We start from the raw sequence: 11,844 nt of genomic DNA on the forward strand, positions 1-11,844 counted from the left end.
TGCAGGGTTAGAGCGAGGTTGAGCATCTTCCCATGCAGCGCCGTTGGTCTAGTGGTTATGATAATTGCCTTCCATTTCCAAGTGGGTTAGCAATTGAGACGCGTTCGATTCGCGTACGGCGCATTCCTTTTTTGTTTTCTTGTGTGTTCTCAATTGTGATTCCATTTTTCTTTATTTTTTCTCTCCTTCTTCTTTCTCCTCAATTCTCTTTTTTTTTATATACTCCCTCTCCTTGCTCTGTCTTTTTTCTTTGTATTTTCTATTGTTCGTGGTTTCCTTTTGAAAACATAAATACCGGCTACGGGTCCTACGTCTCCCCGCCCTGCCTTTCATATTCCCCTTCCATCGAGTGCAACGCTGTCCGTATCTACGGAAGCGCAAATCTAAACTCGAGTGTATAAGCCCAGAGCATAAGAAGAGCAAAAACAATAAGGTAGAGGACATACGAGGGAACACAGAAGGACAAGAACAAAAATAAAGAACCGAGTCTCGTCAGGATTTGAGCCCAACGTGGGGGTCGAACCCACAACCTTGAGATGGTGATCTCTGTTCCCCTCAAAGGGGGAGTAACTTGTAAGAGTCTCACGCTCTACCGATTGAGCTAGCCGGGCGGTGTTCTTCTTGGCTTCTGTTGCAGGTTGGATGCCGAAGCCCTCGGAAGCGCTAATATCGGCAGACCAAGTTTTGAAATGAAATCTCGGACAAGCCCTTGTTCATGAATTCGTTTGTTCAGGGCTCCGGGCAAGAAAATAGCAAGAGTCGAAGAGTCCGAGTCAGTGGCGTGGGGGTTCCATGGACCATAAGATGCATGTGACCACTGACCCGGAGATCCGTCCGTTTGTTTCCCGGGCCCGTCGGGATATGCCGCGGAAATAATACACAATAGGGTGGTATCCCGCGGCAAACCGTGTTAGAGAGTTCTGCAAATTAGTTCAGACTACCAAACGGCTGCATGTGGACAGTGAGGGCAGTTCCATGCGTATCTTCTTCGGTCTCCGATCCTTCGGCACAGTCATAATAATCAACATAAAGATCCTCGGGAGCGGCCGCATCGGATTCACCTGGCCGAATCCAACGCCTCAGTCTAGACTCCAGCCCGCTTTCCGTCGCAGTCCAGTGAGCGAATGTGAGTGAGGGTGGGTGGAATCTTGGTGTGATGGTGTGTTAGTATACGTTGTATTACATAGCACTAGTGTCCTGTATTTCAGGAGAAGCTACTCCTTTTTCACTTTAGTCTTGTCTTTATTTTTATTCTGATTTTTCGGTGGCTCCGCGGCGTGAAAAAACTCCCTGTGGAGGCTGTCGGCTGCCGGCATTTCTCGAGGAGGCTGATCACTGCTTGACTCACAGACTCACTCATATCCGCCCCTAATAGCCCGTGAGTGAGCCATCGACTCACGTCCCGTCCTCCAACGCCTACATGTAGCTGTCTTTGGTGTCCGGTCAACCAAAGATATCTTCAAGCAGCAACATTTCAACCCTCGGTTGAACTCAAGGGACACCGCCTGGTCCGCCTCGCTGGACCTTCGCCCGACTATCCCTCCCCGGGCCTCCCCGGCTTTCTCTCTGTCATTTGTTGAGACGGTGAGCTGCGATGGACGTCGAGGCGGGAAGAGATCCCACCATCCAGGGGACAATCCAGGATGGAGAGACTGCATGTGAGAAACCCACATGCACCCACGAAGACCCATCCACCTCCCCCCGGAGTCCGTCCACCTTCTCCAGCCTGCTCCGCAAGGCCCTCGCCCTGGGCCGGGTCGAGGAACGGGGCGTCGAGCCGTTGAGCCTGGACCACCGGACCTCCACGCGGTATATCAACTGCTTTACCATCTGGTGCTCCATGAACGCCAACATTCTTCCGTGAGCAAGCCGCAGGCGGCAGGCCTCGGCCCTCCCCGAGTCCCTCGTCTTTCACCGTCTGTCCCAACTGTGACCTCAACTGCTAACGGGCCATGTTTCTGTAGAATCACCTTTGGGCTGATGGGCCCCAAGTACTACGGCCTGGGCTTCCGGGATAGCGTCCTCATCATCGTCTTCCTCATCCTCCTCACCACCTTGGCGCCCGCCTTCCTCTCCACCCTGGGGCCCAAGACGGGCATGCGCCAGATGATCCAGGCGCGATTCAGCTTTGGGTGCGTCTTTGCTCTTTGCTCTTTGCTCTTTGCTCGTCCATCACTTCTACTTCTTTTTCTACCTACCCCACCATCCCTGCTAACGACATCGCCCAGCCGCTATATCGTCTCCATCCCCGTCGTCCTCAACCTCGCCACCCTAACCGGCTTCTGCATCATCATCTTCGTCGTCGGCGGCCAGTGCCTCTCGGCCGTGAGCGACGGCGCCCTGTCGCCCACCCTGGGCATCGTCCTCATCGCCGTCTTCGCCCTGTCCATCTCCTTCTGCGGCTTCAAGATCCTGCACTTTTACGAGTCGTACGCCTTCATCCCCGCTGTGATCGCTATTGTCATCGCCACGGGGACCGGCGGCGCCCATCTGCATGACCGCCCCCAGGTTCCGCCCCCTTCGGCGCCCCAGGTGCTCAACTATGCCATGGTCATGGCTTCGTACATGATCCCTTGGGCTTGTATTGCTTCAGATCTGACCACCTATTTTGATCCTCGGCCGCGTTATGCCTCGTAAGACCAGTTCCCCCTTTTTTCCCTCTCCTCTCTCCTTTTCCCCCTTTTTTCCTTTTTCTTTTTTTTCTTTTTTTCTTCTTCTGCACCCCACTAACAACTCCCTTTTCTACTCTGAAGCCTCCGCGTCTTCACCTTCAGCTACCTCGGCCTCATCCTCCCCACCATCCTCCTCATGACCCTAGGCGCCGCCATCGGCAGCGCCATCCCCAACGTCCCCGCCTGGAACCAAGGCTACGACGACACCCTCGTCGGCGGCGTGCTGGCTGCCATGCTCGCGCCCGCCGGCGGCTTCGGCAAGTTCGTCGTGGTCCTCCTGGCCTTCACGCTCCTCGGCAACGTCGCGGGCACCATGTACGCCATCTCGCTCAACTTCCAGACCATGGTTCCGTGGCTGGTGCGCGTGCCGCGGTGCGTCTTCGCCGTCGTCATCACCGGCATCACCATCCCCATCGCCATCCGCGCCGCCGACGACTTCTTCCTCAACCTCGAGAACTTCGTCGCCCTCATCAGCTACTGGTCCGCCGAGTTTGTCGCCATCGTGCTGGTCGAGCACTTGGTCTTCCGCCGCGGGGACGCAAAGGCGTACGCCCATGACGCGTGGAACGATGCGCGGAGGCTCCCTACCGGCCTTGCGGCCCTCGGGGCTGCCGTCCTGAGCTTTGGCTTGATCGTGCCTTGCATGTCACAGGCGTGGTTTGTCGGTCCTATCGCCAAGACGACGGGGGATATCGGGTTCGAGGTTGCCTTTATCTTGAGTGCGCTGTTGTATCTGCCTTTGCGGTGGGTAGAGAAGAGGGTCCTAAACAGGTGATTCACTGTAAAAGAAGCTGGCAATGAATAAATGAGAGATGATTTTAGATGATATGGTCCAGGTTATAATCATGTGCTGGCTCGGCTTTCCAATAGATGGTTCGCCCTTGTGCCCCTTGAGTACGACCACACATCGTCGTCCACATGACGCCCCTACAACCTCGGCCATAATTCCGACATCCCAGATGATCTCCATCACCTGTATGAGAACCGACGAGTCGGCGACAGATCTCAAGTTATCCTTCCTCCCTACCCCCGAGATGAACTACATAGAATTATAGCTTATAAGCTTAAAGGTTCTTCACATCCATGGCCCCTTTCCTGAAACTCTGACCACATAATGTTACACTATAGAGCCTGCCTGATCCTTCTGCCTTCCAACCATGTCCCAAGCCGAAATGCGCAAAAACAGTTGAGGAATATAAATCTAGCATCAAATGTCCCGTCCTTGAGGCTTTCTCGCCAACTCCTGATTCCCAACACCTACTCATCCTATTATTACCCTAGTATATCATACTCCTCTTAGTCCTATATTCTGTGCTATCATCTATGTCGTCAGGTCCTACCCCTGCCTCGGCCCACCATGATTGTTGGTCCTTCATACGCGGAATATCTCCTCGCCGGAACCGCCATGATCCTTTTCACCTACCTCGGACCGCTCTGCGTCGCCTACTTCCTCCTCCTCCTCTCCATAGCCGGCATTCCAGGCATATCCCACCCGATATCCATCGCAATCGAAGTCCTCGGCGCCCTGGAGATCCTGTTCTACTTCGTCTGGTTCCTCCCCTACCGCGCCTACCTCCAACGCCGTAGACCCCTGTCAGGCCCCTTGGCGCGGGACATGAGGAGACGGCTCTTTTACCGACAGCTCGGCCATGTGGCCGACATGGAGACGTACCTGTCCAAGTGGCACCACGGAGCCCAGTTCAGCGATATCCGCCGCGACAATCTGCAGAGCTGGCTTCTCTGGGCGCTGTTCGAGCGGGACGGGGACCCGGGGGAGGATGCCGCTGAGGTGGACGAGTATATCGAGGCCATCGAGCGGAAGTGCGGCTTCAGATTCCAGACGGGGTCGGGAGTTGCGGTGCCCCTTCGTCTGGCTTTCGATCCGGTCCAAATGAGGCATCGCAGTCTACTCTTCTACATGGTAATTCTCTACCTCTTCCTGCGCACGTCGCCTCAGAGTCTAACCCAAGATGTCAAGATGGTCGGCTTCCTCGACACGGTCACAGCCACCATCCTCCGCCTGAGAGGGTTCAAATTCTACCGCCAACCGCGCGGGAGATTCTTCACCGTCTTCCCCCCGCGTCTTCAAACCGTCCTAGCCACCTCCGCGTCCGCCTCCCCCCAGCTCTCCTACTATTACCGCCCGCCCGCCCCCTCGCCATCATCGACCTCGCCCTCCCACCGCCCCGTCCTTTTCCTCCACGGAGTAGGCATCGGCCTCGCAGCCTACCTCCCCTGGCTCCTCTTCTTCGCCCCCCCCGAAGCAGCGATCCTCATCCCCGAGTTCCTCCCCGTGTCAAGCCGCATCTGCGCCCCGCTCCCCCCAACCCTCGACCTCATCCGCAGCCTCTCCGCCATCCTAACCCAACAAGACCTCCGAGACGCGGTCCTGGTAGCCCACTCCTTCGGCACCTTCCTCCTCTCCCCCTTGCTGAGCGACCCGGACATGGCGAACCGCGTGTCGGCCATCGTACCGGTCGATCCCGTGTGTCTCCTCCTCCACCTCCCGGAGACGGCCTACAACTTTACGCGCAGCAGACCGCCAAGCGGCGAGCGGGGGGCCGAGTGGCAGCTCCGCTTCGTCGGCACGGATCCCGGGATTTCGTACACGTTTTCGCGGAGGCTGCGCTGGCATGAGCATATCCTGTGGGGGGAACAGCTGCTCGACAGGGCGAGGGGCTGGCGGGCTACGGTGGTGGTTGGTGGGCGGGACAGCATCATTGATCCCGCCGCCGTGGCGAAGTATGTTCACGATTTGTCTGAGGAATGTAGACGGGAAGGGGTATGGGAACGAAGTGAACGAAGTGATGAGAGCGATGCTGGGTGGCTAGCTTCCAAGGAGCGCTGGACGGGGCGGGAGGAGCTGGAGCTGATCTACCTTGCGCACTTGGACCACGGGCACACAATTCTTGGTCATGATGGAATGCGGGTTTTGGGCGAGGTTGTCAAGACGTATACGAGCGTGGAGAGTCTAGATAGTGTAGAGAGCGCGTCAACTGCTGGGACACCTCAGTGAGAAACACAGAGCTAGAGACGTGGACGGGGAACTGTCCGAAGGGCATGGCATCAGCATGTGGCAGGGATACCGAGGAGGAGACCTAGAAGAGCGCCTATTGTCCATTTGATTATACTTTGTAGGTAAGAAACATAGACGAAGACGTAGAAGAATATATATATATATATATATTAGGACACAGCTAGAAATAGGGGTAGTCGGTTCCGTACCCGTATCATTCTGAAGGAATGTGAGCCTGCCGAAAGAAGACGAAAAAGAAAATGAATAATAATTAATGAACAGCTCCGATGGGAATCTTCCAAAATACTTGAGTTCTGCAGTCTGCCATCCAAGCCACTTGACTCCTCAAGTGTCCAGCAAGTGATCAGATTCACTCTTCACCAGTCTTCTCGTGGTCTGGGGGCATCGGTCAGGGGCACGTAACGCACCCCAAACAGCTTCTCCTTGGCAATAGACCCATTCTCCTTCTTGTCGACAGCCCAGATGTACTGATCACCAAAACCGTGCTCGTCCTCGACGGGGATGAACAACCTATAAGGGGGAAACAGGGGGTCAGCATACCGTACTGAAAATGAAGAAGCAAAAAAAAAAAAAAAAAAGAGAGAGAGAAAACCTACCGCCCAGGCACGCGAAGCTGATCTATCAACTCCTGATGCAGCTCCACCGCCGCAGCACCCACATGAATGGCATCCCAACCACGATCTCCCGCCGTCCCTTCTTCCTGCCCCTCCCCCTCCCTAGGGGGCTCATCCCAGCCCTTCCTCCCATCCCCAACGCGGAACCGCACCTTCCCAGACGCCAGGAGCGCCCTCCCCTCCGCACTCTTGGCCATGTTCCTCTCGCCCAGGTCCTTGAGCTCGGGGATGTGCTCCAGGCCGACGACGAGGCCGCGGTCGCCGACCAGCTCGGCGAGGATGTGGGTCAGGTAGCCGGAGCCGGAGCCGATATCGAGGACGCGCGGGGCCGAGTTGCGGGGCGAGGGGAGGACGTGGTGCAGCAGGGACTCGGTGGCGTGGGCGTGCATGTGCGGGGCGGAGATGGTGGCGTCGTAGCCGATGGACTGGGGGGAGTCCATGTACGGCATGCTGGGTGCGTAGTGCGCTCGGTCGACCTGCGGTCCGCGAACGTGGGGTCAGTCAGGCCGTCACAGGTGGAGCCGAACAATGCAGAAAAGAAAAGGGAATCAGAAAGGACAAACGAAACACGGGGAGTGGCAGACGCCCGCCGCAGACCTTCAGAAAGGCTTCCTTCACACGGGGATCGGTGATGAGCCCGTTCCGCCATAGGTTCTCGACGAGGTCGACGTTGGAGGCACCGGAGCTTCGCCAAGCCATGTTGAGACCGAGGTGGAGGGATCGGTGGTGATGGTGGGAGCCGGATGCCAGAGCCGCAGGGAAGCAGAGGGGAAGGAGCTGGAGAGCTCGCCAAAGTCTGAGTGGAGGAATCGTGGCGAAGTGAATTTTGGCGGCCGTTTTTTAGATTTGCCGGAGATGAAGACGAAGCTGGGATGGTGAAGATAAAGGGTCTTCAGCGTGGACGCCTTGAAATTCTCTTTGGTGTAGGAGGATGGCTTCTTTCGATGCGGATGTCGAGATATCGGGGGGTCGAGAGGTCAGGGTACATAAGGTATGGATGAGGGTGGGGTTTCACCGAGCCTGGTGCCTGAAACTTCGAATGACAACGGAAGGACATTAATGACATTAATAATGTGGCATGATGTGATGATGTATGATGCAATTCATCCCCAGCTCGACAAGGGGAAACGGCGAGGGAGACAGCGGAGAGGGGGACATGAGCAGGAGTACAGGTACATAGCTGAGGGGCTGGACGAGTGACCTGCGAACCCCGCGTCTCTCACAGAGGCCGTGGTGTACTCGGCAGGATCTATAAGGTAAGGTACATTCCGAGTAAAGCCGCATAGTGGAACCAGGTATTTCAGTCCACTGTGGGAGTAAAGCACCTTATACATGGTAGCAAGGGATTAAGACGACATCTGAACAAGTTCCGCCGTGTGCTAATTGAAGCATATGCGAAGGGGTGACAATACTGACCGACAGGATACCGGACGCGTTGACGTTCCATGGTTGTAATCCGACGATGCCCTTAGAAAACAGAAGAGCAACTCCTGGCAACATACCAGCAATTCCCAGTACCTGGTCCGAATTTCGACAAGCAAACCCAAGAGAGGCGAGAATTAGATGTACTGTATCTCAAGGCGTCGCCCGTTAACCCCCTTATACTTCTCATCATGCCTCTCTCCCCCCATACCTCCTCCCCCCATACCTCCTCCCCCCATACCTCCTCCCCCCATACCTCCTCCCCATCATACCACACGCTCCGAGGACTCGCCCGAGGCAATGATGGGCACCGGCAATCCCCGATCCGGGCTCCGCAACACGAGCAGCTCGTGTCCCCTCGCCTTGATATAGTCCGAGATGGATCGGATCAAGATGAACCAGCCAATGACCATCAACACGAAGGACACCCACTCCAACCCGCTGATATCGCCGATGCCGCCCCCACCGCCCGTCACCTCGCCGCTGTCAAAGTCGTGCGCGTTGGGATCCGGCGGCGCCGAATAGCCCTCGTCGCCGTCCATCTGCGGACCCGTCCCCGTCTGGGGGACGTCCGCCCGCATGGAGAAGCCGTTCTGGATCAGGGTGACGCCGAGGCCGAAGCGCGACCCGTTCTTGGCCGCGTGCGTCGAGTGGAGGAGGTAGGTGAGGAGGAAGCCGACGAAGGGGAAGGACATGGAGATGGTAGCGTTCCATACGAAGCTGAAGAAGGAGCCTACCGGCATGCCGTCGATGAATACCTCGTCGGGGCCGCCCAGCCCGGGTGCTAGGATCGTCGTCTCCCAGTAGGGAGGTGCTGCATCGGCCGCTGCCTCTTCGTATGTCTGCAGAAGAGCACAAATCGTCAGCGATGGCCATTTCCGAGAACAAAACGGAAAAACGACAAAGTCGTGTCAGGACAACATACCGGAGGCTGTTCATCCTTTTCCTCCACTCTCCTCTCCGGCTTAGCCATCAGATTGGAAAACACGCCCTCGTTCGCCGTGCCGCCACCGTACACCCGCCCCGACGACGACGGAGGTGCCCGCGTCGAAGATGTCGCACCACCCACCGCTGGCGGCGTCGTATTCTGCGTCTCAGGAGGGGTATATCGTTGAGATGACGAGGCGGCGGCGGCGGCGGCGGCGGAGGAGGAGGAAGAGGAAGCGGAAGATACGGGGAAGGAATTTCCCCGAACAAGGCGCTGCCTATCGTCGGCTTCATCATCGCTCTCGTCGTCGTCGTCTGCGCCGAAGGCATCGGCCAAGGCCGGGTCGACCGAACTTCCTCGGTTGGGAGATGTTTGTCTCGAGTGGAAGGACGGCGGGGGGGAGTTGGGTACCGGCTGCGCTTGTCTCGGGCCGGAGGGGACGTTTGTTTCGAGGTCGTCGTCGTCCTCGTGCACGTTTACCTGGAGCAGCGGAAATATCAGGATATCTGCAAATGAATCATCGGGGAATGAGGACTGAGGAGATTCACATACCCGCTCGTAGCGGCCTGCCATGATGGCGAGGGACAGGTGATCAAAATGAGAAGGATGGAAGAAAGTACGAGAATACGAGTGTGGTAGAGGGCCGTGCTCTGTAGGGTCGAGGAGAATGTTGTGTCGGAGTATGGGTCTGGTTCGATCAAGGAAAGATGGGTGGCGGTGTCGTCACTCGATGCGTACGGTGGCAGTCGCTAGAAATCTAGGAAAGTATTCTTTCCGTTGAAAGAGTACCTTATAAAACCAACAAGAGAAGGAATTTGTCGAGAGAAAGGCGAATGAGACAAAGGGAATAATGGAGTCGACGTTCGGGGGGGAAATCGGTACGAAGTAGGTTGCAAGAGAAAGGAACCGGTTCTACTGATGAACAGCTGGACAGAGAGGAGAAGGGGGCGGATGGCCAACGCACTTTAGTCCGTTCTTGTATCTGTACCTTTGAATTCGGGGCATTATGGCAAAGAGTACGTGTACTGTGTACATTCCCGAATCAGAACCAACACTCGCATGACCACATGAGGCCAAGAGCATGCCAAGCCAAAACCCTGGATAAAGCGGCAGGGAGGGAGAGAGACTACCAGAGACAACCCAACCGAAACTGCTGGAACCACAGCACTTGGCTCACTGAGACGAAGCGCTTAGTCACTGTTGCCTAAAGGCGGGCGGGTGGAGTACAACGCATTACGAAGTATCGATGTAGCTTTAGGGGACAGAGAATGACGAATCATGATGCTTTCGCGTCAACAATTCAGCGGTTTCGGGCCAACCAGCTGCCGAGACAGTAAGTACTAAGTACGACATATTACTACCTTCTCCATGCACTGTATCCGTACTTTGTACTTGTCAGAGAAGCCTTGGGTAAAATACTTCCTTTCGAAAGTTGACTTCACGATCCTAGACACAGAGCAAACCGAGCAAACTTGGCATCGACGAAGCTCCGGGCTGCCATCAACAAGTTGACAGTAGCCAGCTACCCCAGCGGCTCATATTCCCCTGAATCTCGGCTGGACAATGTCGTGAATTAAAACATATACCATTTCTTCAATTCGCCGCCACAGCTCACAATGTCGCGCCCAGCCAGTGTACGCTCCTCCAGTCGGCTCGGTTTTTTCTACCTCCCCCCTCCCTCAATGCCCCTGTGGTCCTCCATTGAAGTCTTGGAAACTTCGACAACTGACGAGGGAAACTCTCACATCAATAGCAGGTGTACAAGCATTACCAACGCGCCCTCTCCTTGTGGCCCAAAGATGAGCTGCGCCCTCACGTCCAGTTCCCCGACTTCGTGATGCGAGGCATCCAAAAGCGGCTCGACCCGACGACCAAGGCTCCCCTCGACCCGAAGCGGGAATTGGCCCAGCTCAACGCGCTCTGCAGCCTTGCCGAGGACCGCTACGTTAAAAAGGTGCGCCGAATCTCGAGATGGTGGATGCAGTCCCCGCGGGGAATGGACGAGTGGCGCTAAGCTCGGTTGCTAATTTTGCGATTCCCAGTTCCCTACCGGCCATAAAATCCTCAACCCCAAGAGTCAACCGACCTACTTTAAGGATTTACTGCGCGAAATGGAGGAGGCTCCTAGCAGGACGTGGCTGCAAAATGTTTCCAAGAAGCTGACCGGCATGTTCCGGTGGGAGTAAAAGATCAAATGGAGGACAAAAGAGGAAGTAAAGAACAAAAGGGATACCCGTTCACTGGCGAGGGGAGCACATCCTACAACACCAATATGGACGGCATGCAAGGAATATGGGAAGGGACCAAGAGGAACACTCGAATCTCGGGACATGAACCCCTCCAGTATGCTAGTGGGCTGCATCACTTGGTAATATGTATAATATTTTCATGTACAACAGGTGTACCATATCGAAGGGGAAACAAAATGGAGAAATTAGTGAGAGAAATTGAGAAGAGAAGAAAAAAAAAGGAAGAGGAAAAGAAGAAGCTTTGCTTAGCTCTCTATGCAATGTCCCAAAACGCCGCTTGAATGGTTGCTTTTATCCTCCCGAGATCCGTCTTCCACCGCCCATCCCAGCTTCCGTCATCTGTCGTCTTTCATAGGTATCGTCCTTCCGGGTCCAATCTGTCCATCATCTCGATCGACTTCTCGTACATGGTAAACACCAACCCCCCGCTGACCACCAACCTCGCCAGCCGCGGCAGCGCGCCGCTCCAGAAAGTCAACATCCCCTCCTGGCGGAAGATCATAGCCGCGCACCGAAAGCTGTTTCCGTACTGCGACCGCGCCTCGATGCTCTGCATGCGCGTCTTGATCGTGTCGAGCGGCTGCGTGACGTACACGGTAATGAGGCCGGCCAGGCCGCCGATGCCGAACGTGCCCGCGGCGCCGAGCTTCTCCCCGGGCGCCGTGAACGACTCGGCCAGCTGCTTCAGCGTGTTGTAGGCCCCGAAGCGCGTCGCCGAGTTGGCGGCCTGGCGCGCCGTGGTGGGCACGAACCCTTGGAAGAAGCCGCGGAGGCCGCGTTCCCGCGCGATGATGGGGACCGCGTGGAGGAAGCCGCGCATGCGGGGTTTGGGGGATTTCCGGTCGTCGATTCTGCATCGTTACACAGTCCTCGTCAGTCTTTCTGGTCGCGCCACCAATTTTTTTTTTTTTCCTTCCTCCTC

The 11,844-nt window shown here is 56.1% G+C and overlaps 7 protein-coding genes and 2 non-coding genes across 9 annotated transcripts; 4 read left to right on the forward strand and 5 right to left on the reverse strand.

Moving 5' to 3' along the window:
- The first annotated feature begins 37 nt into the window (after window positions 1-37).
- Window positions 38-123, forward strand: SODALDRAFT_t126. The gene has a single exon. It is a non-coding gene; the product is annotated as a tRNA-Gly (tRNA).
- Window positions 124-132: 9 nt separating this feature from the next.
- SODALDRAFT_173988 (hypothetical protein) lies at window positions 133-642 on the reverse strand. Its single transcript, XM_028607011.1, has one exon. It carries the CDS (start codon window positions 442-444, stop codon window positions 172-174), a length of 273 nt encoding a protein of 90 aa, XP_028465578.1. The 5' UTR covers window positions 445-642; the 3' UTR covers window positions 133-171.
- SODALDRAFT_t140 lies at window positions 503-611 on the reverse strand. Its single transcript has one exon. It is a non-coding gene; the product is annotated as a tRNA-Lys (tRNA).
- Window positions 643-1,271: 629 nt separating the features above from the next.
- SODALDRAFT_312032 (purine-cytosine permease FCY21) lies at window positions 1,272-3,699 on the forward strand. The gene is made up of 4 exons (XM_028609189.1): window positions 1,272-1,860; window positions 1,965-2,132; window positions 2,229-2,633; window positions 2,754-3,699. Exons 1-4 carry the CDS (start codon window positions 1,595-1,597, stop codon window positions 3,445-3,447), a joined length of 1,533 nt encoding a protein of 510 aa, XP_028465579.1. The 5' UTR covers window positions 1,272-1,594; the 3' UTR covers window positions 3,448-3,699.
- Window positions 3,700-3,889: 190 nt separating this feature from the next.
- Window positions 3,890-5,688, forward strand: SODALDRAFT_399929 (hypothetical protein; the record flags this gene model as incomplete). Its single annotated transcript, XM_028615314.1, has 3 exons — window positions 3,890-4,593; window positions 4,651-5,414; window positions 5,469-5,688. Exons 1-3 carry the CDS (start codon window positions 4,030-4,032, stop codon window positions 5,686-5,688), a joined length of 1,548 nt encoding a protein of 515 aa, XP_028465580.1. The 5' UTR covers window positions 3,890-4,029.
- A 173-nt stretch (window positions 5,689-5,861) lies between these two features.
- SODALDRAFT_333526 (protein-L-isoaspartate O-methyltransferase) lies at window positions 5,862-7,409 on the reverse strand. The gene is made up of 3 exons (XM_028612001.1): window positions 6,921-7,409; window positions 6,306-6,799; window positions 5,862-6,219 (listed from the first exon to the last, which is right to left on the reverse strand). The coding sequence occupies exons 1-3, from the start codon at window positions 7,020-7,022 to the stop codon at window positions 6,066-6,068; spliced, it is 750 nt and encodes a 249-aa protein (XP_028465581.1). The 5' UTR covers window positions 7,023-7,409; the 3' UTR covers window positions 5,862-6,065.
- Window positions 7,410-7,834: 425 nt separating this feature from the next.
- On the reverse strand, window positions 7,835-9,334 carry SODALDRAFT_174008 (hypothetical protein). Its single transcript, XM_028607012.1, has 4 exons — window positions 9,226-9,334; window positions 8,962-9,153; window positions 8,671-8,883; window positions 7,835-8,587 (listed from the first exon to the last, which is right to left on the reverse strand). Exons 1-4 carry the CDS (start codon window positions 9,244-9,246, stop codon window positions 8,012-8,014), a joined length of 1,002 nt encoding a protein of 333 aa, XP_028465582.1. The 5' UTR covers window positions 9,247-9,334; the 3' UTR covers window positions 7,835-8,011.
- An 864-nt stretch (window positions 9,335-10,198) lies between these two features.
- SODALDRAFT_333528 (hypothetical protein) lies at window positions 10,199-11,205 on the forward strand. Its single transcript, XM_028612002.1, has 3 exons — window positions 10,199-10,307; window positions 10,427-10,627; window positions 10,716-11,205. Exons 1-3 carry the CDS (start codon window positions 10,290-10,292, stop codon window positions 10,857-10,859), a joined length of 363 nt encoding a protein of 120 aa, XP_028465583.1. The 5' UTR covers window positions 10,199-10,289; the 3' UTR covers window positions 10,860-11,205.
- Window positions 11,206-11,271: 66 nt separating this feature from the next.
- On the reverse strand, window positions 11,272-11,772 carry SODALDRAFT_279247 (mitochondrial carrier; the record flags this gene model as incomplete). The annotated part of the gene is made up of 1 exon (XM_028608157.1): window positions 11,272-11,772. A coding segment is annotated over one exon (501 nt), but the record flags the coding sequence as incomplete, so codon positions are not given.
- Between the last annotated feature and the right edge of the window lie 72 nt (window positions 11,773-11,844).

The sequence above is a fragment of the Sodiomyces alkalinus genome (assembly GCF_003711515.1).
Source record: "Sodiomyces alkalinus F11 unplaced genomic scaffold SODALscaffold_6, whole genome shotgun sequence".
Taxonomy (NCBI): Eukaryota; Fungi; Ascomycota; class Sordariomycetes; order Glomerellales; family Plectosphaerellaceae; genus Sodiomyces; species Sodiomyces alkalinus.

What these genes read in the sequence shown, in the direction of transcription:
- SODALDRAFT_173988 (XM_028607011.1), bottom strand. Translation starts at nt 444, where the DNA reads ATGTCCTCTACCTTATTGTTTTTGCTCTTCTTATGCTCTGGGCTTATA.
- SODALDRAFT_312032 (XM_028609189.1), top strand. Translation starts at nt 1,595, where the DNA reads ATGGACGTCGAGGCGGGAAGAGATCCCACCATCCAGGGGACAATCCAG. An exon ending in ATGAACGCCAACATTCTTCC is followed by an intron (nt 1,861 to 1,964) that starts GTGAGCAAGCCG and finishes ATGTTTCTGTAG; the next exon opens with AATCACCTTTGGGCTGATGG. An exon ending in CAGGCGCGATTCAGCTTTGG is followed by an intron (nt 2,133 to 2,228) that starts GTGCGTCTTTGC and finishes GACATCGCCCAG; the next exon opens with CCGCTATATCGTCTCCATCC.
- SODALDRAFT_333526 (XM_028612001.1), bottom strand. Translation starts at nt 7,022, where the DNA reads ATGGCTTGGCGAAGCTCCGGTGCCTCCAACGTCGACCTCGTCGAGAAC. An exon ending in TGAAGGAAGCCTTTCTGAAG is followed by an intron (nt 6,800 to 6,920) that starts GTCTGCGGCGGG and finishes CGCGGACCGCAG; the next exon opens with GTCGACCGAGCGCACTACGC. An exon ending in CAGCTTCGCGTGCCTGGGCG is followed by an intron (nt 6,220 to 6,305) that starts GTAGGTTTTCTC and finishes TCCCCCTTATAG; the next exon opens with GTTGTTCATCCCCGTCGAGG.
- SODALDRAFT_174008 (XM_028607012.1), bottom strand. Translation starts at nt 9,246, where the DNA reads ATGGCAGGCCGCTACGAGCGG. An exon ending in TGGCAGGCCGCTACGAGCGG is followed by an intron (nt 9,154 to 9,225) that starts GTATGTGAATCT and finishes CCGCTGCTCCAG; the next exon opens with GTAAACGTGCACGAGGACGA. An exon ending in ACGACGAGAGCGATGATGAA is followed by an intron (nt 8,884 to 8,961) that starts GCCGACGATAGG and finishes TCCTCCGCCGCC; the next exon opens with GCCGCCGCCGCCGCCTCGTC.
- SODALDRAFT_333528 (XM_028612002.1), top strand. An exon ending in AGGACCGCTACGTTAAAAAG is followed by an intron (nt 10,628 to 10,715) that starts GTGCGCCGAATC and finishes TGCGATTCCCAG; the next exon opens with TTCCCTACCGGCCATAAAAT.